Below are 27675 nucleotides of genomic sequence, written 5' to 3'. Positions count from 1 at the left end.
GAACATTACAGTCGACCAGGAATTACTTTCTTAATTCGACCCTGACTACAGACAAAAATAATTAACGGAATTTTTGTATTGAAAATTACATTACAGGCAGTGAATAGTGGTTGCAAACGAAAATTTCTAAATTATTTCATAATCTTATAAGCTTTTGTCGCATGCTACCATCAAAACACTTGTGTCAACATGTCCCCTAACTGCAATTTCTAGTAATTTTCGGTTTAGATGCAACTGTTGGCAAGAGCCGCCCACCAAATGACAGCTTATTTGAATGAATGGTGAAGTTGCTAACGGTTTCTCAATCTTTTGTGTTTAAATATCTGTAAAAAATTAACTTTTTCTGCATTTTTTCCTGAAAAATCAGTAGCAAAAGCATCTAGTGTTGCTATTACCTAGTTTATTCTATAATTCTGACGTAAGTGTTCACATTATTATCTACAGCCGCTTTTTGATCTTATCCAATTTTTTTTTGTTGTCTTTAATCTAAAACTTCTCTAATATGAGTGGTAAGCTGATATATCTATCTCAACGAGGACCATACATGCCTTTTACTTAGTTTTTTATGTAAACTCGTCAATTTAAAAATTCATACAATAGTCCATAGTTTCAATAAGAGATCTAATCATTAATAACTATTCTTTTACATTTTCATCATCATGTTTCATCATTATTTTCGATGGCTTCATTACCGAATGTTAATACAGATCGAAGCAGAATTAAACTATTCTTCATCCAATAAAAAAATGAGGCAATCAAAAGTAAACTTCGAAAGTGTTTGCTAACTTTTTTCGAAATTAAAAAACGCCAAAACAAGGATGTAACGTCTCTCTTTCTAATGCCAACATACGATTTCAAAGTAAAGTGGAAAGTTTAAGGAAATACCGACCGTCATAACCAATGTTGAAAATGTTTTCATTGAAGGACGTAGCGGATTATGATGACTGTCTGCAAACTTTCTAATAAATATCATTACTGGAACTCACAATATTTCTAATGTGGGGTTTAGACCAACACCTGCCGATAATATTTCCTACCAGAAATAACCAATTTATTTTACGTATTACTTATAGAACTGCTACTGTGAAATTTAGATAATGGTGGTCGAAAGCGGAACCCCTCCTCGTAGGGACCTTTTAAGGCGGTCTGTGGTAAGCCTTTCGACACCGCATCGGAAAAATACACCCACGAGTGATACTCCTATGGTAATTGATTCTTTGAGACTACCTTTGACTATTTAACACACCATTTAAGGAACCCCACGATGAAGAGCAAGAGCGGTCCGGGAGACGCAGCATGGTGGTGATGTCAAAAAAGCTTAGTAACATCTCATCACCAGCCGCGGACATAGGGCGTTCCTTGACGGAGCCCGAAGTTCAAGACCACTTGCGTATATGCAAGAAATTGTACTCGGAAAATGTAAGAGTTGCGTTTTGCCCTTCCCTCATCTAATCTATTGCTTCCAGAGAATCTCCTCAAGAAACGCCTGGGAGCTGCATGTCATAGACGCAATAAAAAAAATCGCCATTCAAAACCAGACAAATCTTATGCTAGTTGCGGGATCTTCCCTTGATGTTGGCTCCAAAATTTACAGTTTACGCATCGACGACGTGCACACCAGAGGAATACAGCTTGCCAGCAATGTTGGGAAAAGCGACCGGAAGCAAGCCCAAGCGGCTGAAGACGCAGAAGAGCTCAATGGCACCGAAAACCCACGCGAGAAAAAGCGACAAAGGCGCAAAAAAATCCAAACGATTCTTGCCGATAAAACAACTCTTATTGATCAAGAGGGCAAGTCGTTGTTTGCCCCTGTCAAGCCACTGGAACCGGTCGTCTTTGCCACTAAAGAGAGTATAGACGTTAGCGCAATCGATAATCTACTCACTTCCAAAGTTCCGGTAAACCCGGCAAGTCACAGATTCATGTTGTTGTAAGTTTTGTTGTTCAACTCGTGGGGGAATTTGCGCTCATTTGTTTCAGGAGTAACGAAAAGTTCTGGACCACAAAACCCGACGAGATTTTAAGACTTGAAAATAAAATTGTAGAAAATGACTTGCCTGAAGTGTCGTCGTTCGAACTATGCGTGCGTTTTAAAAATTTTGAAATTGGGACGTGGACTCTTGAGGATGAAGCTAACTTGTGAGTTAAAATTCTTGATTTGTTGATGTATTCCCGGAACCACGGAAATTATTTGTAGACTGGAAGACGCGCGCGACACTTTACCGCCGCCCGTGCTTGACGAGAACGGGGTTCCTATTCCGGAGCTCGATGGTTCAATTCATGACGTTTTCGAAGACAACGACGTTCCCGGAGACGACTCAGTCAGCGATACTGAGTCACAAGAGGTGTTTCAGATGCAGTTTCATGGTGGAATCAACCCCATAGTTGATGCAATACCTCCAGAATATCGCATTGAAACCGATTACAGTTACAACACGCTTGTGAGAAGTCAGTCCGGAACATATATTGATAAGATTTGGGCGGGACCGTACCATTGGAAAGTTAAATTTATGAAAAAATCAACAGACCGATATTCGGGCGCTGATCAGGAAGTTGCTAAACGAGCAAAGAAGAAAAAGGAACCACAACCTATCAATTTTTTCGAACTACCGGAAGATGCGACTAAGACATTTAAAAAATTGGTGATAAAGAGAATGCCTTGCTCGACTTCTTGCGAAAAGTAAGTACGGTTTTTCCCACATTCGATAACTCAATTTTCGGATCGTAAAAAATAGTGTATGCAGCTCCCAATTAATGGCTGTTCAGACACAAGTACCGTAATTTTTGTTCCCGTGTCTTAATGGCCATCATTACAGAATTACATATCCTGTGCTTGATTCGTGGGTCAACAAGTCCCTAAACTACCTTTATCTGAAGCCTAATACGCCGTTACCACAACTCAACATCGTAGAGAAGAACCACGATTATGAAGTGGCTGTCTATGATTATGAAAATCCGAATGATTCGCTCTACTGCTCGCAACATAACGTACGTTCTTATCATTGTAAAAATAGATAAACATCATTTTTTTGTGAAACAGATGGATGACGCAAACGATGAACCAGGCGCTCATACGCTAGAGGAAGATATGCCACCAATTGCACACCAACAATTTTTGGCAGGGAATCTGGTCGATGCCCCTGAAATTGTTTCAGTTGATCATGTTACGTACGCAATGCATGCCAAGAAAATCGACATGAAAAAGCTCAAAACTTGTATGTGGAAGCACTTGAGTGGGGGAGAAGAAGTAGTTAAATTGAAAGGGTTTTTGCTTCAGTTAATTCGTTCGGTTTCAGGGAACTGTTCAACCAACCAGCTTCTCGAAAGTGTATGAACAGATACCACGCTTAGCTCCAGAGATGAGCAAGAATCTAAGCCCGCATTTAGGTTTTCTGTCTCTGTTGCATCTTTGCAATGACCATAGTCTGTATTTGGAAGCAATCAACGATCGCGGAGACTTTATTATAAGGGACGCCAAGAAATAGTTTTTACTTACTTTGTAGTCTTAATTTCTACTGTGTAATTTTTTTTAAAAAGTTAAAAATGTTTACAGCTTAAAAATTTGTTTCCACTACACGTGAAGAATTCAGTTTAATAAAATTATTACAAATCTAATATTACAAGGTTTTTTTATCCTGTTAAGAGTATACCCACACCAAGCGTCGAGTTTCAGTCATTATCCTCGATGTTTTACAGTCAGAATAAGGTATTTCGGCGCATCCACCATTTTTCAAGTTAATAAATAAATTTTTTACTAAGTCCTCGAATGTGGTAGTGTTGTAAAAATGGCGGTGTAACACAGAAAATGAGCCGCTGAATTCACTAGAACAAACGGTTTTGCTCTACGACTTTTAGTTTTTGAGTTATAAATTTTTTAACAAATAATTCCATCATTTTTCAAGTTAATAAATAAATTTTTTTACCAAGTCCTCGAGTGAGGTAGTGTTGTAAAAATAGCGGTGTAATACGGAAAACGAGCCGCTAAATTCACTAGAACAAACGGTTTTGCTCTACGACTTTTAGTTTTTGAGTTATAAAATTTTTAATAAATAATTCGGCGCATCCACCATTTTTTAAGTTAACAAATAAATTTTTTACTAAGTGCTCAAGTGAGGTAGTGTTGTAAAAACGGCGATAATATTACAGAAAATGAGCCGCTGAATTCACTAGAACAAACCGTTTTGTTCTACGACTTTTAGTTTTTGAGTTATAAATTTTTTAATAAATAATTCCGCGCATCCACCATTTTTCAAGTTAATAAATAAATTTTTAACTAAGTCCTCGAGTGAGGTAGTGTTGTAAAAATAGCGGTGTAATACAGAAAATGAGCCGCTAAATTCACTAGAACAAACGGTTTTGCTCTACGACTTTTAGTTTTTGAGTTATAAATTTTTTAATAAATAATTCGGCGCATCCACCATTTTTTAAGTTAATAAATAATTTTTTTACCAAGTCCTCGAGTGAGGTAGTGTTGTAAAAACAGCGGTGTAATACGGAAAACGAGCCGCTAAATTCACTAGAACAAACGGTTTTGCTCTACGACTTTTAGTTTTTGAGTTATAAAATTTTTAATAAATAATTCGGCGCATCCACCATTTTTGAAGTTAACAAATAAATTTTTTACTAAGTGCTCAAGTGAGGTAGTGTTGTAAAAACGGCGATAGTAATACAGAAAATGAGCCGCTGAATTCACTAGAACAAACCGTTTTGTTCTACGACTTTTAGTTTTTGAGTTATTAATTTTTTAATAAATAATTCCGCGCATCCACCATTTTTCAAGTTAATAAATAAATTTTTAACTAAGTCCTCGAGTGAGGTAGTGTTGTAAAAATAGCGGTGTAATACAGAAAATGAGCCGCTAAATTCACTAGAACAAACGGTTTTGCTCGACGACTTTTAGTTTTTGAGTTATAAATTTTTTAATAAATAATTCGGCGCATCCACCATTTTTTTAAGTTAATAAATAATTTTTTTACCAAGTCCTCGAGTGAGGTAGTGTTGTAAAAACAGCGGTGTAATACGGAAAACGAGCCGCTAAATTCACTAGAACAAACGGTTTTGCTCTACGACTTTTAGTTTTTGAGTTATAAAATTTTTAATAAATAATTCGGCGCATCCACCATTTTTGAAGTTAACAAATAAATTTTTTACTAAGTGCTCAAGTGAGGTAGTGTTGTAAAAACGGCGATAGTAATACAGAAAATGAGCCGCTGAATTCACTAGAACAAACCGTTTTGTTCTACGACTTTTAGTTTTTGAGTTATAAATTTTTTAATAAATAATTCCGCGCATCCACCATTTTTCAAGTTAATAAATAAATTTTTAACTAAGTCCTCGAGTGAGGTAGTGTTGTAAAAATAGCGATGTAATACAGAAAATGAGCCGCTAAATTCACTAGAACAAACCGTTTTGCTCTACGACTATTAGTTTTTGAGTTATAAATTTTTTTATAAATAATTCCGCACATTCACCATTTTTCAAGTTAATAAATACATTTTTTACTAAGTGCTCAAGTGAGGTAGTGTTGTAAAAACGGCGATAGTAATACAGAAAATGAGCCGCTAAATTCACTAGAACAAACGGTTTTGCTCTACGACTTTTAGTTTTTAAGTTATAAATTTTTTAATAAATAATTCGGCGCATCCACCATTTTTCAAGTTAATAAATAAATTTTTTACCAAGTCCTCGAGTGAGGTAGTGTTGTAAAAATAGCGGTGTAGTACAGAAATTGAGGCGCTAAATTCACTAGAACAAACGGTTTTGCTCTACGACTTTTAGTTTTTGAGTTATAAATTTTTTAATAAATAATTCGGCGCATCCACCATTTTTCAAGTTAATAAATAAATTTTTTACCAAGTCCTCGAGTGAGGTAGTGTTGTAAAAATAGCGGTGTAGTACAGAAAATGAGCCGCTGAAGTCACTAGAACAAACCATTTTGCTCTACGACTTTTAGTTTTTGAGTTATAAATTTTTTAACAAATAATTCGGCGCATCCACCATTTTTTAAGTTAATAAATATTTTTTTACTAAGTCCTCAAGTGAGGTAGTGTTGTAAAAATGGCGGTGTAATACGGAAAATGAGCCGCTAAATTCACTAGAACAAACGATTTTGCTCGACGACTTTTAGCTTTTGAGTTATAAATTTTTTAATAAATTCGGCGCATCCACCATTTTTGAAGTTAACAAATAAATTTTTTACTAAGTCCTCAAGTGAGGTAGTGTTGTAAAAACGGCGGCGTAAGACAGAAAATGAGCCGCTAAATTCACTAGAACAAACCGTTTTGCTCTACGACTATTAGTTTTTGAGTTATAAATTTTTTTATAAATAATTCCGCACATTCACCATTTTTCAAGTTAATAAATACATTTTTTACTAAGTGCTCAAGTGAGGTAGTGTTGTAAAAACGGCGATGGTAATACAGAAAATGAGCCGCTAAATTCACTAGAACAAACGGTTTTGCTCTACGACTTTTAGTTTTTGAGTTATAAATTTTTTAATAAATAATTCGGCGCATCCACCATTTTTCAAGTTAATAAATAAATTTTTTACCAAGTCCTCGAGTGAGGTAGTGTTGCAAAAATAGCGGTGTAGTACAGAAATTGAGCCGCTTAATTCACTAGAACAAACCGTTTTGCTCTACGACTTTTAGTTTTTGAGTTATAAATTTTTTAACAAATAATTCTGCGCATCCACCATTTTTCAAGTTAATAAATAAATTTTTTACCATGTCCTCGAGTGAGGTAGTGTTGTAAAAATAGCGGTGTAGTACAGAAAATGAGCCGCTGAAGTCACTAGAACAAACCATTTTGCTCTACGACTTTTAGTTTTTGAGTTATAAATTTTTTAACAAATAATTCGGCGCATCCACCATTTTTTAAGTTAATAAATATTTTTTTACTAAGTCCTCAAGTGAGGTAGTGTTGTAAAAATGGCGGTGTAATACGGAAAATGAGCCGCTAAATTCACCAGAACAAACGATTTTGCTCGACGACTTTTAGCTTTTGAGTTATAAATTTTTTAATAAATTCGGCGCATCCACCATTTTTGAAGTTAACAAATAAATTTTTTACTAAGTCCTCAAGTGAGGTAGTGTTGTAAAAACGGCGGCGTAAGACAGAAAATGAGCCGCTAAATTCACTAGAACAAACCGTTTTGCTCTACGACTATTAGTTTTTGAGTTATAAATTTTTTTATAAATAATTCCGCACATTCACCATTTTTCAAGTTAATAAATACATTTTTTACTAAGTGCTCAAGTGAGGTAGTGTTGTAAAAACGGCGATGGTAATACAGAAAATGAGCCGCTAAATTCACTAGAACAAACGGTTTTGCTCTACGACTTTTAGTTTTTGAGTTATAAATTTTTTAATAAATAATTCGGCGCATCCACCATTTTTTTAAGTTAATAAATAATTTTTTTACCAAGTCCTCGAGTGAGGTAGTGTTGTAAAAACAGCGGTGTAATACGGAAAACGAGCCGCTAAATTCACTAGAACAAACGGTTTTGCTCTACGACTTTTAGTTTTTGAGTTATAAAATTTTTAATAAATAATTCGGCGCATCCACCATTTTTGAAGTTAACAAATAAATTTTTTACTAAGTGCTCAAGTGAGGTAGTGTTGTAAAAACGGCGATAGTAATACAGAAAATGAGCCGCTGAATTCACTAGAACAAACCGTTTTGTTCTACGACTTTTAGTTTTTGAGTTATAAATTTTTTAATAAATAATTCCGCGCATCCACCATTTTTCAAGTTAATAAATAAATTTTTAACTAAGTCCTCGAGTGAGGTAGTGTTGTAAAAATAGCGATGTAATACAGAAAATGAGCCGCTAAATTCACTAGAACAAACCGTTTTGCTCTACGACTATTAGTTTTTGAGTTATAAATTTTTTTATAAATAATTCCGCACATTCACCATTTTTCAAGTTAATAAATACATTTTTTACTAAGTGCTCAAGTGAGGTAGTGTTGTAAAAACGGCGATAGTAATACAGAAAATGAGCCGCTAAATTCACTAGAACAAACGGTTTTGCTCTACGACTTTTAGTTTTTAAGTTATAAATTTTTTAATAAATAATTCGGCGCATCCACCATTTTTCAAGTTAATAAATAAATTTTTTACCAAGTCCTCGAGTGAGGTAGTGTTGTAAAAATAGCGGTGTAGTACAGAAATTGAGGCGCTAAATTCACTAGAACAAACGGTTTTGCTCTACGACTTTTAGTTTTTGAGTTATAAATTTTTTAATAAATAATTCGGCGCATCCACCATTTTTCAAGTTAATAAATAAATTTTTTACCAAGTCCTCGAGTGAGGTAGTGTTGTAAAAATAGCGGTGTAGTACAGAAAATGAGCCGCTGAAGTCACTAGAACAAACCATTTTGCTCTACGACTTTTAGTTTTTGAGTTATAAATTTTTTAACAAATAATTCGGCGCATCCACCATTTTTTAAGTTAATAAATATTTTTTTACTAAGTCCTCAAGTGAGGTAGTGTTGTAAAAATGGCGGTGTAATACGGAAAATGAGCCGCTAAATTCACTAGAACAAACGATTTTGCTCGACGACTTTTAGCTTTTGAGTTATAAATTTTTTAATAAATTCGGCGCATCCACCATTTTTGAAGTTAACAAATAAATTTTTTACTAAGTCCTCAAGTGAGGTAGTGTTGTAAAAACGGCGGCGTAAGACAGAAAATGAGCCGCTAAATTCACTAGAACAAACCGTTTTGCTCTACGACTATTAGTTTTTGAGTTATAAATTTTTTTATAAATAATTCCGCACATTCACCATTTTTCAAGTTAATAAATACATTTTTTACTAAGTGCTCAAGTGAGGTAGTGTTGTAAAAACGGCGATGGTAATACAGAAAATGAGCCGCTAAATTCACTAGAACAAACGGTTTTGCTCTACGACTTTTAGTTTTTGAGTTATAAATTTTTTAATAAATAATTCGGCGCATCCACCATTTTTCAAGTTAATAAATAAATTTTTTACCAAGTCCTCGAGTGAGGTAGTGTTGCAAAAATAGCGGTGTAGTACAGAAATTGAGCCGCTTAATTCACTAGAACAAACCGTTTTGCTCTACGACTTTTAGTTTTTGAGTTATAAATTTTTTAACAAATAATTCTGCGCATCCACCATTTTTCAAGTTAATAAATAAATTTTTTACCAAGTCCTCGAGTGAGGTAGTGTTGTAAAAATAGCGGTGTAGTACAGAAAATGAGCCGCTGAAGTCACTAGAACAAACCATTTTGCTCTACGACTTTTAGTTTTTGAGTTATAAATTTTTTAATAAATTCGGCGCATCCACCATTTTTGAAGTTAACAAATAAATTTTTTACTAAGTCCTCAAGTGAGGTAGTGTTGTAAAAACGGCGGCGTAATACAGAAAATGAGCCGCTGAATTCACTAGAACAAATGGTTTTGTAAAAAGTTGTCTTGGTGACAGTTTCAGTTTGTCACTTTTGGCAGTGCTTTTTCCCAAAATTTTCCGAATAAATTATCGTAAAAATGGATCAGTTTAACGTGTTGGGTACGTTTGATGTACCGTAAGCCCCCTTAAAACGCTCCGAATTTAGAAACGCGATGGAGCCTCGAGTTCCAACGCCGGCGCGAACTCATGAAAACCATGCAAGCCCCCACAATGTCCGAAGTCAAAGTGGTGGCGGGCTTGCCTCTGGCTTTAGTCATTTTCGAACAGAGTCTCGAAGACATACAAAAAGACCTCGGGGTGGTCCCGCCCCTGGAAGGCGCCAAAGGCGAGCTGTGGGTGTCCCCGAGCGACCTACTTATCGGAAAAGTGGCTCTGACCCCTCCTCTGACCCAAAAACACATCCAAGCCTTGACGCACCAGGGAATTATCGGTGAGAGCCCTCACCAAGCCGAAATTTCTTAATAAAAATTACCGACAGAGTTGGGTAGCGAGATTGAGCAAAAGTTCGTGAACGAATTCAAAATGGAAAAGGAGAATGCGATCAGAGAACGCGAAATTTGCCTCGGGAAGATCTTCGAGGTGGAAAAGGCGCGGGCTATTGAAGAGGCCCTCCAAGGGGAGGGGCGCAAGTACGCCAAAGAGATGGACGCAATGCGGAATGTTTTTGAAAATAAAATCAGTCAGCTCTTGTGGGAATGTTTCGATCAAATCAAAACGCTAGAGGAACAACTCCAGGTTGAGATTGACTCGCTTAACGTTATCTGGCAATCGCACCTGGACGCCCAAATCCAGGAGACAATTGACCGGATCACCGAAGAGTTTTTGGAGAAAATGAGGCAACAAGAGATGATTCTAGTCGGCATTTATACGAAAAAAATCAGGCAATTGAAAGCGAAGAAAAAATGCGCGATTGAATTCGAGCGGCGCAAATGCAAGGAAACCCTGATTCAGATGAAGCATAAACTTCACTGCGAGAATGTGGCAAATCTGATGTATCTCTTGTGTAAAGAACGCAGAAAGTGCAAAAATGAGAAAGACTCAATACATGACGATTATTTGGCTCAAATAAAACGGCACAAAACGACCATACGAACCAGAAACAATACTATTAAAAAATTAAAAACGATTCGGGACAAGAAGACCAAACAAGTCAGCGTGAGGGAGAAATGTTTGATTGAGATTCTGCGCCAGTTCCAGAAATTCATTTATTACGCGCTGAAAGCAAGCCCGACCCAAGGCGAATTTCTCCTAAACATAAACAAGTTAATTAGGTACGAACTGGACGATTATTGCCTCCCTCTGGAATTAAAAGACGACCAAACGCCCGAAAAGCCCCGGGTTTTGGAAGTCGGAGACGTTGTCTCTTCATCACTGGGTGAGGAAACCGATGATTACACCAAACAAATTGAACAGTTTATGAAAGAGGAGAGGACTGACGACAATTTCGGCGAAAGCGACGTTTTGCCCGCCTTCTACTTCAACAATAAAGTTTATGTGAGAGAGGACTTCCGAGACATGCTCGAGGCCGGAATTGAAGTCGACCGTGAAAATTCCCTGTGGAACCCCGACGTCGAGGAATTGATTCAAGTGTTCAAACGCCAGATCAGCGCAAAACTGAATGACAAATCCGACAGGAGATCCATCAGTAAATTGTCACGTCATTCGAGCGTTCATTTCAATTACGAAAAATCACCCAGTGGTAGTTTGTCGGATCAAATCCTGGCAATATCCCCCCTTCCATCCAACCACGAACCGACCCACGTCTGTGACCACAAACCTTCAGCAATACCAACCCCATCAATGGACGATGAGGAGAAAGAACTCCGGAAAGTGTCGCTGGAAGCGGAGAAGGACAAGAAAAAGCCAAAGCGACCGTCGATTATTATTAAAGAGTCGGAAGGGTCTTCGAAAAAACGGGACTCTACAACGTCTGACTTGATAACACCGGAACTGCGGTCGCACCTCACAACCCAATCGAAGCTGACTTTGGCCCGCGATTCGCTCATTTTGCACCTAACTACCATGGAACGCAAATCCATTCAGTACATGGCCAAAATGGCAGATGCCGGCTCTGTCGGAAAGACCAGCAATTTGGAGGACAAACTAATCGAACTGAAAGCGTCGTCCGTGGAAGACGAGCAAGCGTCCAGCTTCCAGGAACAGGAAATGAAGCCACTCGAGGCGAAACAGTCACATTCAACGCTAAGTCACGAGAGCCTCAACAAGCCCCCCAGCAAGCCAACATCCAAGCTTTTGCTCGCCAACGACTCTTACGAGTTGATCAAATCGACAATCGCCCTAGTTGGGGAAAAGGAAAAGGACAAAGAAGATCTAGAGCACGAGATAGGGACGAGGAAATCTCAGCTGACTTTCAACTCGAAGATCTCAGTTGAGGGCCGCACTTTTGAGGCTAGCGCCGTGGACAAGGTCCTTAAGGGAAAGCAGGGAAAAACGACGCCGAGGAAAGCAACAGCGAAGAAAACGCCCCGATCGGTTGTCAAAGTCGCCGGTTCGCGCAAAACGAAAGAGCACGCGCAAACCGTGGACGAGTTCACGGATGAAAGAATCAAGGATTTGGTCAATTTAATGAAAGATAATCCGAGTTTAATTCACCTATTTACTCCCTGCTCCAAATAGTTATTTCATTTTTTGCTTCATCAGTTGCACCCATACATTCGTTTTTATAAAAACTTTGTTTTTCAATGCTGTGACTTCCCTCAATTTGGCTAAACGCTCCTCGACGTATTTTTCAGCTGAAAAGGCCTCGCCCTCTTTGCACTGCTTGATGAGTTCGGCTTGGAATAGTTTTTCCTTGTTCCATTCGCGCCTTTGGCGTTTCTACAGGCAATTACATGTAACATACTCTACTCGAAATGTTATTAAAAATACCTTTGCCCACTCAAACTTCATGCGTTTCCTCAATTTCTTCAACTTGTGTCTTTTCATTTTGCGCCGCCTTATCACAATTAAACGAGCCGCTTCTTTCGTAACGTCCCCATTGATGGTAGGTAATTCAATTTCTTTGTCTGAGGACGGGTCTTCCAATGGGGGTACATATCTCAAACCGTTGGGTAAATCAATGTGAACTATGTTTTTTATTTTTGGTGCTTCCACTTTGTCGTTTTTTTGCCATATCCACGGATTGTTTGTTAAACTTACTTGAGGGACAAGAGATGTTACGACGGGGGCATTATTTGAGGTTAGGTTACGGGCAAAAGTCAGACAATCTAAAACTGGGCAATAAAATTGGCGGAAATTAACACATTTTAATAGACAAACGTCTGAACTGATTCAGTCGAAGGATTCTTGTTAGACAAGCCATAAAAATAGCTTATTTTGGTACTTTTATAGGTTAGATTACTTCACTCTCATCACATTCGAAATAGCCAACTTAAAAAAACTTATAAAAAAATGTTACTAAACTTTGGGGCCAATTTTTAAATTTAATAACTAAATTTTAATAAAAAAACAAAAAGTTATTAAAACAAAGCATAAAATCTTGCAAACGACACCTAATTTAACCCTTACAGTTAATTTATTTTAACTTTAGCAAATTGAAATAGTACATATATTATTATTAGTTTTATAAGACGTTCTATTGTGACATGAATGGTTTTGGAGCACGATGAAGGAGTGCCACAATTAAGTTTTGTAACGAGTGTAAAACACTATTTTTTCTACTTTCTATTTTTGTTGTTTAGTTTAACTTTTCAAAATCTGATCAAACTGTTTTCTCTTAATTATTCGGGCACACTAATTACAGTGAATACTGATGACACCCAGCCCAGCACTGCCATTACAACTCCAAAAAATTTCCAAAAAATTTACTAAAAGAAGTTACATAAAAGTTCTCTTTGTGAAACCATGTACTTTCAGTTTCACAATGAACACTTTGTGAAACCAGACTAGAAAAAAAAACTTTGTATGTTTAGGACGTAAAGTATTAGGTCCTTAGTGTCTTTTATTAATTATAAATCGAATAAAATCAAATATCTCTTTGTTAAGCTGCTATTTAATAGATCCGTTTACAAAAAAAAATCATAACAAAATAACGCTCATAAATGTTAGGCACAATGTTAGGTAAAAATGTGACATTGATTATAAAATGCAAATTTTTGTTTAAATTGGTCCTGAATATTGAGCATTTTGGACTTTTTGCTGCTTTCGCTCTCATCTATACAGAACTGTCAAACTTGAAATTTGTGGCAAATGACAATAAAATGTCCTCAAAAGAAATCGAAATTGAGACAAGCGAGAGCTTTGGGCCTAAAAAAATAACCAAGAGTCAAAAATGCGATCGCAGATGTGCCCATCAAGGTGATCGCATTTGTTATAACGAAGAGGAAGATAATAAAGAAGTGGTCAAAAAAATTCCTGACGAAACCGCTTCTTCCGAATCTGTAGACTCGATAGAATTGGACAGTCTACACTCCGGAGAGTCATTATTTAAAGTAAAAACAATTAAATAAAGTCGTGAAGTTAAACAGTTTTTTTACAGACATTTAACTTCGAAGCCAGCGATAATGACCCTGACATGGAAAAATGTATGACTTTTTGGAAGAAGATTCTGGCGAAAAATGTAAAACCAATCAAGTGCACATTGCTCAAAACGAAGAAAAGTGAAGACAAAGAACCGGAAAAAGTGGAGACGGAAGTGATACAAGACAAACGGAAAGATAAGGACCCTTGCAAAGACGCAGAGATTCGCAAAATGTGGTTGGACATCTACAAGGATTTGCAAAGACGAAAACTAGACAAGCTGAAGGTAAATTACTTTGACCATGCATTCAAAAATAATAAAACTGTTAAATCAGTTGGTAAAGTCAAAGAAATGCGAACCGTGCGAAGAATACATCGATGAAGAACTGCTAAAAAAACAAGACGTTGAAGACATTAAAAAACTGAACCAATGGAAATCGCAAAAGAGACCTTCTGGTGATTTCGCATAACTTTATAACTTTTATAACAAAAAATATTTATGTAGCCGGAAAATTCGACATCGGTTCGCAGGTCCAGCGCACGCTCCGCGTCCTCAAAGCAGCTCGAACCTCAAAAGACGAGTCCGAGAAAAGACAATCAACCAGCGAAACCAACATCAAACACTCCACGAAACTACCTAAACCCAAAACTCCAAACAAAACCGAATCAGAAAAGGCCCCCACCCAGCCCCCAATTGTCAAAACCATACCACAAAATACCCCTGGCAAAGAAATCACCCAAATTGAATCAGACTTGAGCAAATCTACTGCAAAAAGTGCATCAAAGCACAGCACTGGAGGCGGCGCAGCGCCTGCCCCTCTCGACCTGAGCATAAAGAAAAGTTGCTGCAACTGTGGTTGCGCAATTGACGACTGCATTTGCGCCGAAATTGAAGAACTGGTCTCGAGCTGCGCCCCTTGTGACTGTGGTGCTGTGTGCGTCTGCGACCCCACACAGCCCCAGACAGAAGTTTGTTCCTGCGGATGTGACGTCCAGGAATGCATTTGCCAGAATTTGGAAAAATGTGTGTGTGGTTGTGGCGTGAAAGAGTGCCTTTGTCAGAATGTCGATGCAATAAGGGGGAAAGAATGTGCTTGTGGGTGTGGTTTGGATGAGTGTGTTTGCGAACAATTGTACACAAAGAGGTGTAAATGTGGTCATGCCGACTGCACTTGCGATATGATCGAGATCCTGACCACTTATTTGGAGACTTTGGAGGCTTCGCCCGGGGCTAGTGCTAGAGTGGACGGGGAGAGTTTGAGATTTAGCAGAGAGGCGCAGACTGAGGACCAAGCCTTGCTGCTGCAGACGACCCAGAAGGAGGGCTCCTATTGCTTGATCTGTGGACATTTCAATTGTTACTGTAATAAATGATGCTGTTGCAATCGGGAACCCATTTCGTAGGTAACTACTGGCTGTGATATATTGATAAATACATATCACACCAGAAGTTCCTTCAAGCCAGATTCCCTGAGTGTCGCTCGGCTCGTCGAAGAGTCGAATGCAATCTGCTTTGCTGAACCAGCTTTATGATATATAAAACACTCATACAACTAGATCACCAAAGAAGAATATATCCGACTTGCAACCTGTTGCACACAACACAAGTAGCAGCGCTGACCAAACCCAGGTTGCAAGCGAGTGTTCGATCTAGTCACAATCGAAACCAATGTGAAACAATAGACTGAACACTGGCTTACACCGAGAGCTCCACCGAAAGCAAGGTTAGGTGCGTTTGGGGGCTTTTGCCACGAAAGAACCTAAGTAAAAACAACACTACATCAACAGGAGTGCCGGCACGCACGTGCCCCGGCACTAGACATAACAACAAACAAAATTAACACAAATTTGTGGTAAAAACGCCAACTTACCACGTGCTTTGTCCAACGGAATTCACGAAGCAAATGGAAACAGCAATGGCGAACGATGGCGGGAAGGAGTAAGGCGGTAGCGCGCATGCGCACACGCGCCATTTTGCGCGCCAAATTACATACCTGTTGAGGTAGGTCTTTTTTCTCGCTGGTACTGCTAATGAATTACCGCATTCCACAAGAACGGGACTTAATTTCGAGCAATTATGCACAAATTGTCCATTTCCATGCGTTTATCGAGGGGAGTTTGACGGTGGAATGAGCCAAAGAAGCGATTTTTGGTACAACTGTACCACACAAATTATTCCTACCTGCTCAGGTATAATTCTTGACGGGGGTCTATTATCCCGAAGGGTAAATGTACGTTAAAATTGATTATTTAAATGAGGGTCTGGCCAGCTTTCGGGGAAGAAATATATGGGAACACACGAATGATAAACAACTTTATTTCTTCTCAAAACAATACTTGACATACCGGATTTAAAAATTTCGATAAATTTATGCTTGTTAGGTTTTACAATGCAATTCGGAAATAAAATTAACTAGACGCCCTCTGGTGATGACTTTTGAACTATGTCGAAAACAGTAAAGAAATTTTCGTAATGCCACATTTAACTGACATTTAATGAATTGTTCAACAATTTTGCGTGTATAGTGTTAATTACTTACAATAGAAAGAATTACTTTAAAAGTACGTGGTGGTAAATACTAGCGTTGACTTTGGTTCTCTAGTTTTTCGTGGTATAAAGTGTTTATTGTTGGAACTTGAAAGTGGATAAAAAGTGAAAAATATTTAAATTTTGATTACAAAGTGTTATCAAACAGTTGTCTAATTAAAGATTATAAGTAATGGATCACAGCGAACACAAAGTTTGGCTCAAGAAACCAATAAATTAGTGAAGTGTTATGAATTTTAGGTTAGAATTTTCCACTGAAAAAATCATGAAATGCTGCGGTAAATCTACAAAACTACAATAAAGATTAACAACTGCTGATACATTTAAACGTAAATTATGCCAAAAGGTAGGCTTTTCAATGTCTTTGTAATAATTTCCAATAAAGAAAGTGGACCAAACAGTCATTCGTTATTCGTGTTTTCCTCGTCATCTCTCATTTGTCAACACAAGTTTCTTGCATCAAAGATGCAATAATAATTCCGCATAGGCAATGTAATAATTGTGAAGCCCCAAAATTCGTACAACGCTCAAAATATCCGAATAAACATTTTCCCGCCATTTATGGTTACTGTTTTCAACCTATCACAGTGGCGCCCCCAATGGTAATTTTGCTTCCGAATAGTGCCAACAGGAAATTTTGGAATTAGAAGTTAGTGAGGCTGTGGTATAAGATAGGAAGCAAAATAATTACACTAGTCGTATGCTTTTTATAATTACAAATGCCTGATTAAGGGCATAGAAAGCTCAATTAAAGTTAATTGCGCTGTTAAAAGTTAACAATTAAATAGGTTCAATTTGGTCACGTGATCACGCATTTAATTGCGGATTAAATTAATGACGCTTTTATAAACCAGCCATTAGTTTCATTATTTGCTCGTTTACTTGATTCATTCGCATGTTTCTTTAAGCCATTCTTATGGAGTATTTTTGCTTGAAATATTAACCAAAATAATAAAGCAATATTTTTTAAATCGTCTGTGAAGGAGTCATTGTGGAAATCATCGCTAAAATGACAGAAGTAGTCCACAAATTGTGTACTTCTGTAATGTTGGTTGTAAAGTGTATGCATATTTTTATAAAAAATACATTATTAATTTTTAGTGTATTCCCTGCCTCTACCTGTTTTCTGTTCCTTCTTTTGTGTTTGTTTTTTCTCTATTTTATGCTATATTTTTTTATTCACGATGAATAATGATAAAATAAGTCTGAGTGGTACACAATACAGAAAAATGTTTTTGAAAAAAAAACATTTGTAGAGAATTTGTGCTACAACTCGATTTACTACTTTATCCAAATAAACTAACTGAACTGAAAAAAAGTTAGGAAATTTTAGAGAAAATCAACAAAATTGAAAGCAGATTGTAGATGCATAATTTACCGATGTCACCGATGTTTTCATGAGATTCTGATAGAATTTGTTTTATGTTAGAATAATCAAACTTCTAAATACCAATACCCTGACATTTTTGAAACAGTTTATCTAATGTAACAATTTATTTGAGGTGTTATTTTAGATTTTGAAAGCTGAACTGTATTGGAAAGGGGTTAAGTGCAACAAATTTCCAAAATTCGATAAAAATTTCTCTATTTTCGAAATTACCAATAAAGGTTTTTGTATACGTCATAGGCAAGAGCGACAAAATTAAGTAGTCCTGGACGAAAGTGACTTAAATATGCCGCTGGTTATCATTATTACATTTTTTAATAATTGAAGAAATAATAAATATATAAATAAAAAATAAATAAATCTCATTCAAAATAAATCATTCCAAGTATTAAGATTCAGTACGAATCAAAAGGGTTTTGGTTCGAATGTTAATAATAATAAGTAATAATTTTTTTTAATCTTGACTTGTGTGAGCTGATTCTTATTGGTTCATCTTTATAAAATATAAGACGAAATGTTTTAACAATTTTTTACGTTTTACATATTTTATCTTCTTGAACTCCTTTCAGGTGAATGCAAAATTTTTAGTGTTTGCATAACGTTTCGACTTTTATTTTTTACATTAAAAAAAATAATAAAAAAGCGGGTTTTATTTACAAATTCAGCGTACAAAACAATGCAAATGTTCACTTATTTTTCGAGGATGTTTTGTATCTCTTGGAAACTTTTCCCCTTGGTCTCCGGTACGAAGAAAAGTGTGAACAATCCGGCCACGAGACAGAAACCTGAAAACAACCAAAAAGTTCCCTCCTTACCGAGGGTGTCATTCAGGTCGTTAAAAAATTTCGTAATAATGAAGCTACCGACCCAACAAGTGAAAGACACTAGCGATATGCCAAAGGACTTAACGTTTGGTGAAAATAGCTCAGAACTGACTGTCCAAGGCAAAGGAATAAATCCCAAATTAATGGACACGATGAATAGCACCAGACTTAAAATCGGTAGCCAGGAGAAAGAAGTGACGTCGTAATTAGCAGTGTCTTTCACGTAAAAAAAAGCACCGAGAATTGCCAGTGCTGTCATCATCCCAAAAGCCGAAATCATGAGAAATAGCTTGCGACCTAACCGATCTGCGACAAAGGGAATAATTAAACTGGTGGAAAATAAGACCAGTCCGATGATTATCGATGAAATTTCGGCAGAAATGTTGGACCCGGTGGTTTCAAAAATGAGCTGGGTGTAGAACAAAATCGCATTAATCCCTGATAATTGCTGAAAGCCCATCAAAGTCACTGAAATTGCTAGAGCTTTCCGGTTAGCTTTAGACTTGAATAAATCCCCAAAACTCCCTTTCTTCTCGTGATTCATTGACGACTGGATGTGGATAATTTCACTACTGACCATACTTCGGCTCCTTCCTCTCAATTTCATCAAACTTTCTTCAGCTTTATTAATCTTATTCTTGCTAATCAAATAGTACGGTGTTTCCGGCGCTATTGTGACAAACAGGACAAAGAAAAGCATCGGTACGCACGCTAGCGTGAGATTAAACGCTAGAATCGACATGTAGGGCCCCAAAACATACGGTATCAAGTGTCCAAAAGACCAGAATATGCCTAGCGTAACTGACAACATTCCCCTGTTTGCATCTTCTGCAATTTCTGCGATGTACAAAGGAAGAATTGTGCAGCCAGCACCGAGGGAAATCCCGGCTATAAACCGGGCGAAATAGTACCAGTAAAGGTAGGGCACTAGGGCTATTATCCCGAAGGAGATAATGAGTGGAACTGAAATACACAAAAGAGTTGTTTTCCGGCCCAGTTTTTCCGCGAGGAAACTAAAAGGGAAAGGTCCGATTAGAGCACCGATGTTGATTAGTGACCCAATCCAGGATTCTTCATCGGGGGTTATGGGGCGATCTAGTGGGTTTATGTTTGAGTCGTTTGAGTACAGTTTCGGGAGGATGGGGGAAGTCCATGTCAATGTTATGTCCCCACAAGTTGCCAAAATATCCGCTAAAATATTTTGGTTATTATTACTACTTGTTTTTTTTTAAAGGATACTAACCAGTAATAACTGTCAGAAGCGTGTATGAGCAAAATTTGTACATTATGTTGATTAATAAAGTTTTATCTTTATGTAATTTATGTACGTGTGTAGAATTAGAATAATTTATGGCAGAAATTAGAGCAAATCACGAAACACTGCGTGTAGGTCGGTTCGTTTTTTCTTTGTTGGGTACTAATACCACAAAGATTAAAAAATAATTTATTATCTAGTACTTTACATTAGTAACTAGTTACACTAGTGAGCTAGACACACTTTATGATTTTCTGATTTTGAACATATGTTTTAATTTATTACATCTAGTTATTAAGATTTCGAGGTCAGCTTTCACTTTATATTTGGGTGCTATTTTTTCCATTCTTTATAAAAATAAACAAACTTATACCTAAGATTTATAATTAACTTACATTCAAATCACACAAGACTTCGGTTTATTATTAAATTTCAAGGTAGGAATTTCAATTAGAAAATTGAAAAAAAATTCTGAATAAAATAATAATAAAAATTTATTTATTTTTAGCAGGTGGATCACCCAATTACAGAAAATAAAATAAACGTGTTGTATTTAAACTAAAAACTAGAAACAATACAAAGGTAACAGAAAAAATAAAAACTAACATTAAATATTAAATTTGCCTACCATTAAATTTATAACCTAAGCCCTAGAAAATTAAAATACAAGAGTTTTTATGAAATAAAAAAGAACAACTGCGATTTTAAAAGAACATTAGTATTAACTATTACAATGTATACAATAAAATGTCATGGAATACCGTAAGTCAATTCTAGAAAGCAGAAAAAATATCTTATTCACCAAATTAATGCAATCTTTCTTATTGGCCAATAATTTATATAAAAACGCGGTACTTTTGATAATTCTTCTGATTTCTAAGGAATGGACATTAAATGTCCTTTAAAACACAAGTTGGTCGCATGAAGAAATGTAACAACTTAATTTTTTTTGTACAGATTCAAGACGATTAATAGTATGTATGTAAGTAAAATAAAATGATCACTTTTATTACTTTTAGTAATAAAGTCGTAGAAACGTAATCTTTACATGCCTTTTTAAAATGTTAAGTCTTTTAAGACTTATATTAAAAAAATTATCGTCAGTGAAAAATGCTGTCAGAAAAAACTCGTTCGTGGAAGACGTCTGTTTCGCGAGAAAAATGAGAAACAAACTGTTAAACGTGGGTACAGATGCAAAAGCGTAGATCTCTATGAGACAAAAAAAAATATATTTATGACTTACTTTTGGTACTGGATGAATTCTTTCAAAAAGGACTAAAAAACTGATCAACAACTGAAAAATTCTAGTCACTTGAACATTCAGGACTTTGGAAATGTTTCGTACACTAATCGTTTTTTCATTTGTGTAATGGACGTAATAATACATTTAGAAATATTCAAGTTTAATCTATTATTTCGCACCACTTGAGAATATTATTGATGTTACTCTGCAAGACTTGATAATCGTTATCAGTTTATATTACATTATAACATTATAAAAATTAAGATGATCAGCAAATAAAAGATTGTAACAAGTTGCTGTCGAAGTAATGTCATAAGAAAGTTAATGAAAAATGATGGGTCTAATAAAATAAAATTGTTGAATGCGAACGGACGACTGATAAATTAACTATTTCAATGTTATTACTTTTCGAGAATTTCTTGTATTTCTTGGAAACTTTTCCCTTTGGTTTCTGGTACAAACACGAATGTAAACACACCGGCCAGTAGACAGAAGCCCGAAAACAACCAAAACGTCCCCTCTTTACCGAAAGCCTCATTCACGTCGTTGAAAAATTTCGTAACAATGAAACTATCGAACCAGCAAAAGAACGACACTATGGAGATTCCGAAGGACTTGACATTTGGCGAGAATAACTCAGAACTGATTGTCCACGGCAAAGGGCTAAACCCCAAATTGAGGGACACGATGTACAGCACCAAACTCAAAATCGGCAGCCAAGAGAACGAAGTGACGTCGTACCGAACCGTGTCCTTCATGTAGAAAAAGGCGCCGAAAAGTGCCAGTGCTGTCATCATCCCGAAAGCTGACACCATGAGAAACAACTTACGCCCTATCCGGTCCGCGAAAAACGGAATAATCAAACTGGTGAAGAACAGGACTAGACCGATAATTATCGAGGAGATTTCGGCCGAAATGTTGGACCCCGTGGCCTCAAAAATGAGCTGGGTGTAAAACAAAATCGCACTAATTCCCGAAAACTGCTGGAAGCTCATCAGAATCACTGAAATTGCTAGAGCCTTGCGGTTCGCCTTGGTTTTAAATAAATCACCGAAGCTCCCTTTGCTTTCCTGGTTCATCGATGATTGCATGTGGATAATTTCCTTACTGACCACACTTCGACTGCGTCCTCTCAGCTTCATCAAACTTTCTTCAGCCTTGTCAATCCTGTCCCTGCTTATCAAATAGTACGGCGTTTCCGGCGCTATTGTGACAAACAGGACAAAGAAAAGCAACGGCACGGACGCTAGCGTGAGATTAAACGCTAGAATCGACATGTAGGGCCCCAGGACATACGGTATCAAGTTCCCAAAAGTCCAGAATATGTTCAGGGACACTGATAACATCCCCCTGTTTGAGTCTTCGGCAATTTCCGCGATGTACAAAGGGAGGAGCGTGCATCCGGCGCCGAGGGCTATCCCGGATAAGAACCGGGCGAAGTAATACCAGTAGATGTGCTGCAGTAGGGCTAGTATGCCAAAGGAGACGATGTAAGGGATGGAAATGCACAGAAGTGAGATTTTTCGACCGAGCTTTTCCGAAAGGAAGCCAAAAGGGAAAGGGCCGACTAGAGCACCAATGTTGATTAGGGACCCAATCCAGGATTCTTCATCGGGGGTTATGGGGCGATCTAACGGGTTTGTGTTTGAGTCGTTTGAGTAGAGCTTGGGGAGGACTGGAGAGGTCCATGTTATGGTAATATCGCCACATGTTCCCAAAATGTCGACTAAAATAAATTTGACTAGCTAATACAATTTTTTGGAATTTCACGTACCAGTAATAACAGTAAGGAGAGTGTACGAGCAAAGTTTATACATTGTTACAACTTAATCGAGGTGTTTTTTAATGTCCATTAATAAAGTTTTTGTATAATTTATGTAGGTAGGTATGTTTGTAAAATTAGAATGATTTATGGTAGGACTGTGTTCGAAATTAGAGAATACAATTATAATTAAAATGTTAAGCAAATAGTCGTATTAGAGCTATTTAGATTCCACGTCAGCTTACATTTCATATTTAGAACAATGTCTCACGTGAGTAAAACGATTACTTAAAAAATTTGTTCAACGAGATGTTTAGTTAAAAATTTATTAGACTTGACTTGACTTGACCTAGGCTTGATTTATTTGTTATTTTATAATAGTTTCTAATAACTGTGAAGATTTTAAAAATGAAGGAATATAATTTTCATTTATTAAACAAGAAAAATAAATACAATATACAATTAAAATTCTATTATTTTTTCCGCAATTTACAAATATTCCTAATAAAATGATGCCTTATCACAGTCTTATCGATTAAACGCACCAAGATTATGATCAGATATATCTATTGTTTTATATTGTTTCCGTAATCACAAATCTTGTCGAATTTTTCCACCCACTTTAACTATCACCTTTCCAAAATCTCCTGTATCTCTTGAAAACTCTTCCCTTTGGTTTCTGGGACAAAAAAAAACGTAAAAAACCAAGCGGCCGAACAGAAACCACCAAACAACCAGTACGTTTCTCCTGAACCTAGACCATTCTTCAGATCAATAAAAAATTTGGTTACGAAAAACGAAGTCGTCCAACAAGCAAAGGAAACTAAAGAAGCAGCGTAAGGCTTGACACTTGTTGGGAACAATTCCGCTGAAACAGTCCAAGGAATTGGACCCAGGCCTGTGTTAAATGTCACGGCAAAAAGTACTGCACTTGTAAGAGGGAGCCAAGAAATGCCACTGATGTCTAAATTTGTTGAGGTCTGGAGATAGAAATAGGCGCCGAAAGCTAGATGTGCGAGAGTAATTCCAAGAAGTGAGCCTAGGAGTAGAAATCTCCGGCCGAGTCTATCGACCACGAAAGGAGTGGCAAAACTTGAACCAAATATCACTAGACCTATAATAATGCTCGAGACTTCGGGTTTCAAGCCGTTGGCTCCGGCAGCTGCAAAGATCTCTTGAGTATAAAACGTAAGGGCGTTTACTCCAGAAAGTTGTTGAGCGATAATCAAGACTAACGAAATCAATAAACCCTTTAGGTAGATTCTGGTTTTGAATAAACTAAGGAACGTTTCTTGTGATTCATTTTTGGCCAATTCGGACTTGATGCCGCGGATTTCATCCTCTACCACTTTCTTGTTATTGGATCGCAACTTGAGGAGAGATGTTTCCGCTTGATTCATCTTGTTTTTACTGATGAGAAAATACGGAGATTCGGGTGCTACCAAGAAGAATAGGACGAAGAAGGATGTTGGGACACAAGCTAGGATAATATTGAACCAAAAAATGGACAAGTAGGGGCCCAAAATCAGTGGAAGTAGGTTTCCAAAAGTCCAGAAGATGTTTAAAGTCACTGATAACGTCCCTCGATTTGAGTCTTCTGCCACTTCTGCCACGTACATTGGAAGGACTGTGTAACCACCACCGACGGCAATACCGCCCAAAAGTCGGCCAAAATAATACAAATAGGCTGTTTTCGACATTGCGAAGGTTACGTAGGAGATGATGTGCGGGATTGCGATCAAAAGAAGGCTAACTTTGCGTCCGTATCTCTCGGCAATGAACCCATATGGGAACGGGCCGACCATAGCACCAATATTTATCAAGGAAGCAATCCAGGATTCGATGTCTGGATCGATGGGTTTGCCCAATGGGTTGGTATCGGAGTCGTTTGAGTACAGTTTTGGCAGGACAGGGGAGGTCCATGTCATTGTGATGTCGCCAGAAGTGGCCAAAAGGTCGACTAAAAATTTATTCTACTTGAAAATTTTTTTTTCAACCGTACCGTAGAGACAATGTTGTAAGTTGGAATAAATTCTCATCACGGTTGTAAAAAAAATGTTGTATGCATCACGTCCGGTAAAACCCCACTTTCCGGACTTGATACGTAATATACTATAATTGTTACGTTGCATACCAGTCAAAACTGTTAGTAAACTGTAGCTTAACAACTTCAACATGTTTGTGAAATGTGTTTGAAAGCGACGAGCTATTTTATCTTCTCTTCATGATAATTGATTGTGGGATTATCAAAATTTTAAAATCACTAAAACTGAATACTTTCAATGTTTAAAAATAAACACATACTTTTAAGTCATGGGTTGCAAAGTGATTTTTTAATTCTTGTTTATCTTCAAATAGATCGATGATCATACTTTATCCATACGTACTTATTTTAACATTAAAACAACTATGTCATTTTGGTGCACATGTTTTATTTATGGATGTAAAAAATACAATCACAGAATTAACATTTTACCAGATTTTTTCTTCAATTTACAAAAATGTTTTTCAACACGTTTAAGAAAGATTTTTCGACTTAAATATAGATTATTATACACATTTAGTATTGTTTTGCATTGTTTCCGTTATCACGTTTCAATCAGTTCTGCGGAATTTTTCCAGCCACTTTAAACTTAATCACCTTTCCAACATTTCCTGTATCTCTTGAAAGCTCTTCCCTTTAGTTTCTGGGACAAAAACGTACGTGAACAAACATGCAGCAAAACAAAAACCCCCATACAACCAAAACGTTTCTCCTTCGCCCATACTTTTTTTCATATCAAGGAAAAACTTGGTCACGAAAAAGGAAGTCGTCCAACAAGCAAACGAAACTAAGGAAGCAGCATAAGGCTTGACACTTGTTGGAAATAATTCTGCTGAAACAGTCCATGGTAGAGGACCCAGACCTGTGTTAAACGTCACAATGAAAACCACCAAGCTTGTAATAGGGAGCCACGAAATGCCACTGATGTCTAAATCTGTGGAGGTCTGGAGATAGAAATAGGTGCCGAAAGCTAGATGTGATAGAGAGATTCCAAGAAGTGAAACTAGGAGTAGAAATTTTCGGCCGAGTCTATCGACCACGAAAGGTGTTCCAAAACTTGAAACAAATATCACTAAACCTATAATAATGCTCGAGATTTCGGGCCTTAAACCATTGGCGCCGGCCGCAGAGAAAATTTCTTCAGTGTAGAACAAAATAGCGTTAATTCCAGAAAGTTGCTGCGCAATTATCAACACTAACGAAATCAATAAACCCTTCATGTAGATTTGTGTTTTGAAAAAATTGAGAAACGTTCCTTGTGTCTCGTTTTTGGCCAATTCGGACGTGATGTAACGGATTTCATTCTCTACCACCTTCTTGTTATTGGATCGTAACTTGAGGAGAGATTTTTCCGCTTGATTCATCTTGTTTTTACCGATGAGAAAATACGGAGATTCGGGTGCTATCAAGAAGAACAGGACGAAGAAGGATGTTGGTACACATGCTAGGATAATATTGAACCAAAAAATGGACATGTAGGGGCCCAAAGTGTACGGGAGTAAATTTCCAAAAGTCCAGAAGATGTTTAAAGTCGCTGATAACATCCCTCGATTTGAGTCTTCTGCCACTTCTGCCACGTACATTGGAAGGACTGTGTAACCACCACCGACGGCAATACCGCCCAAAAGTCGGCCAAAATAATACAAATAGGCTGTTTTCGACACTGCGAAGGTTACGTAGGAGATGATGTGCGGGATTGCGATCAAAAGAAGGCTAACTTTGCGTCCGTATCTCTCGGCAATGAACCCATATGGGAACGGGCCGACCATGGCACCAATATTTATCAAGGAAGCAATCCAGGATTCGATGTCTGGGTCGATGGGTTTGCCCAAAGGGTTGGTATCGGAGTCGTTTGAGTACAATTTTGGTAGGACTGGGGAGGTCCATGTCATTGTGATGTCGCCAGAAGTGGCCAAAAGGTCCACTACAAATTAACTCTGTTTCACAACATTTACAATTACTAATTCACTTACCAGTCAAGACTGTTAACAAGGTGTAGCTTAACGATTTGAACATTTTCGACAGAATCTAGTAACAATTACGTTTTGAGAATTGAGCGTAATTTTATCATCCCATCATGATAGTTGATTGTTGAATAATTTTATCTTTTTGCAAAACACTGACTATCTCGCTTACCATTGGTTTAAAAATTTTGCACGTGTTTTGGCCCTTAGTAATAGTGCACTCGCGCTTTGTTGAACAGAGAGAATGGTTTTGCTCGAGGCCACTTTATGATCATGCACCCACGCGAAGCAATAATTGTGGAATTGTTATCGGCGAAATAATTATCTTCGAATTTATTTTAGTATTGTTTTAAATGGCATTCAATCGGAATTTTTGAACACCAAGCGATAAGTGCATGGTGTCAAATTACACGATTTTGAAAAGAGATTTCAACTGGATTTTGGCAGATGTTTTCACTGGAGTAACACAAATGACTAAAATTTGTTGTTATGTAATTTATTGTCTTGTAACAGTCCATGCATAAAATAATATGTTGTGCAGAATTATGCTGAATATAATAATCCTACGAGTACCTATGTGTATGTTTCTCCATTAAAATTGGACAACAACAAAATTTTTTTTTTCAGTATTTAAATACCAAAATTATTAATCGCCGATTAACAAACATATATTGGAAATTTATGTAAATCACTAATGTTTTCTTGTACATTAAAGCATTAAACTATAATTAGG

The 27675-nt window shown here is 37.0% G+C and overlaps 8 protein-coding genes and 3 non-coding genes across 12 annotated transcripts; 3 read left to right on the top strand and 8 right to left on the bottom strand.

Moving 5' to 3' along the window:
* The first annotated feature begins 247 nt into the window (after window positions 1-247).
* Window positions 248-3615, top strand: LOC655301 (condensin complex subunit 2). Of its 2 annotated transcripts, none has more exons than XM_064354733.1 (9): window positions 248-418; window positions 1095-1205; window positions 1255-1419; window positions 1467-1930; window positions 1981-2139; window positions 2198-2680; window positions 2817-2988; window positions 3041-3247; window positions 3297-3615. In XM_064354733.1, the coding sequence occupies exons 2-9, from the start codon at window positions 1098-1100 to the stop codon at window positions 3483-3485; spliced, it is 1947 nt and encodes a 648-aa protein (XP_064210803.1). In that variant the 5' UTR covers window positions 248-418; window positions 1095-1097; the 3' UTR covers window positions 3486-3615. The 2 variants fall into 2 exon arrangements, with proteins under 2 accessions (XP_064210803.1, XP_008197779.2); XM_008199557.3 differs by having other exon boundaries at window positions 1074-1205.
* Window positions 3616-9436: 5821 nt separating this feature from the next.
* Window positions 9437-12340, top strand: LOC103314113 (uncharacterized). Its single transcript, XM_015983062.2, has 3 exons — window positions 9437-9535; window positions 9582-9866; window positions 9915-12340. The coding sequence occupies exons 1-3, from the start codon at window positions 9514-9516 to the stop codon at window positions 12071-12073; spliced, it is 2466 nt and encodes an 821-aa protein (XP_015838548.1). The 5' UTR covers window positions 9437-9513; the 3' UTR covers window positions 12074-12340.
* On the bottom strand, window positions 12040-12861 carry LOC655078 (uncharacterized protein). Its single transcript, XM_961571.4, has 3 exons — window positions 12716-12861; window positions 12326-12663; window positions 12040-12274 (listed from the first exon to the last, which is right to left on the bottom strand). Exons 1-3 carry the CDS (start codon window positions 12756-12758, stop codon window positions 12074-12076), a joined length of 582 nt encoding a protein of 193 aa, XP_966664.1. The 5' UTR covers window positions 12759-12861; the 3' UTR covers window positions 12040-12073.
* Window positions 12862-13426: 565 nt separating this feature from the next.
* Window positions 13427-15307, top strand: LOC655149 (uncharacterized). The gene is made up of 4 exons (XM_961658.5): window positions 13427-13887; window positions 13935-14201; window positions 14251-14371; window positions 14421-15307. Exons 1-4 carry the CDS (start codon window positions 13498-13500, stop codon window positions 15287-15289), a joined length of 1647 nt encoding a protein of 548 aa, XP_966751.2. The 5' UTR covers window positions 13427-13497; the 3' UTR covers window positions 15290-15307.
* On the bottom strand, window positions 15292-15401 carry Mir2944c (microRNA mir-2944c). The gene has a single exon (NR_038713.1). It is a non-coding gene; the product is annotated as a microRNA mir-2944c (primary transcript).
* Mir9e (microRNA mir-9e) lies at window positions 15399-15509 on the bottom strand. Its single transcript, NR_129357.1, has one exon. It is a non-coding gene; the product is annotated as a microRNA mir-9e (primary transcript).
* A 27-nt stretch (window positions 15510-15536) lies between these two features.
* On the bottom strand, window positions 15537-15631 carry Mir279e (microRNA mir-279e). The gene has a single exon (NR_038716.1). It is a non-coding gene; the product is annotated as a microRNA mir-279e (primary transcript).
* Window positions 15632-18482: 2851 nt separating this feature from the next.
* On the bottom strand, window positions 18483-20128 carry LOC655222 (facilitated trehalose transporter Tret1). The gene is made up of 2 exons (XM_015983063.2): window positions 19918-20128; window positions 18483-19865 (listed from the first exon to the last, which is right to left on the bottom strand). The coding sequence occupies exons 1-2, from the start codon at window positions 19958-19960 to the stop codon at window positions 18541-18543; spliced, it is 1368 nt and encodes a 455-aa protein (XP_015838549.1). The 5' UTR covers window positions 19961-20128; the 3' UTR covers window positions 18483-18540.
* Window positions 20129-20410: 282 nt separating this feature from the next.
* On the bottom strand, window positions 20411-23079 carry LOC655300 (facilitated trehalose transporter Tret1-2 homolog). Its single transcript, XM_961828.4, has 2 exons — window positions 22947-23079; window positions 20411-22898 (listed from the first exon to the last, which is right to left on the bottom strand). The coding sequence occupies exons 1-2, from the start codon at window positions 22987-22989 to the stop codon at window positions 21574-21576; spliced, it is 1368 nt and encodes a 455-aa protein (XP_966921.1). The 5' UTR covers window positions 22990-23079; the 3' UTR covers window positions 20411-21573.
* A 269-nt stretch (window positions 23080-23348) lies between these two features.
* Window positions 23349-25174, bottom strand: LOC655381 (facilitated trehalose transporter Tret1). The gene is made up of 2 exons (XM_961921.4): window positions 25069-25174; window positions 23349-24894 (listed from the first exon to the last, which is right to left on the bottom strand). Exons 1-2 carry the CDS (start codon window positions 25109-25111, stop codon window positions 23564-23566), a joined length of 1374 nt encoding a protein of 457 aa, XP_967014.2. The 5' UTR covers window positions 25112-25174; the 3' UTR covers window positions 23349-23563.
* A 172-nt stretch (window positions 25175-25346) lies between these two features.
* Window positions 25347-27425, bottom strand: LOC655457 (facilitated trehalose transporter Tret1). Its single transcript, XM_962001.4, has 2 exons — window positions 26952-27425; window positions 25347-26902 (listed from the first exon to the last, which is right to left on the bottom strand). The coding sequence occupies exons 1-2, from the start codon at window positions 26992-26994 to the stop codon at window positions 25572-25574; spliced, it is 1374 nt and encodes a 457-aa protein (XP_967094.1). The 5' UTR covers window positions 26995-27425; the 3' UTR covers window positions 25347-25571.
* Between the last annotated feature and the right edge of the window lie 250 nt (window positions 27426-27675).

Source organism: Tribolium castaneum, chromosome 2, assembly GCF_031307605.1.
Source record: "Tribolium castaneum strain GA2 chromosome 2, icTriCast1.1, whole genome shotgun sequence".
Classification (NCBI taxonomy): domain Eukaryota; kingdom Metazoa; phylum Arthropoda; class Insecta; order Coleoptera; family Tenebrionidae; genus Tribolium; species Tribolium castaneum.
Note: the sequence above shows the minus strand (reverse complement) of the source record. Positions and strands in the feature narration are given on the sequence as shown.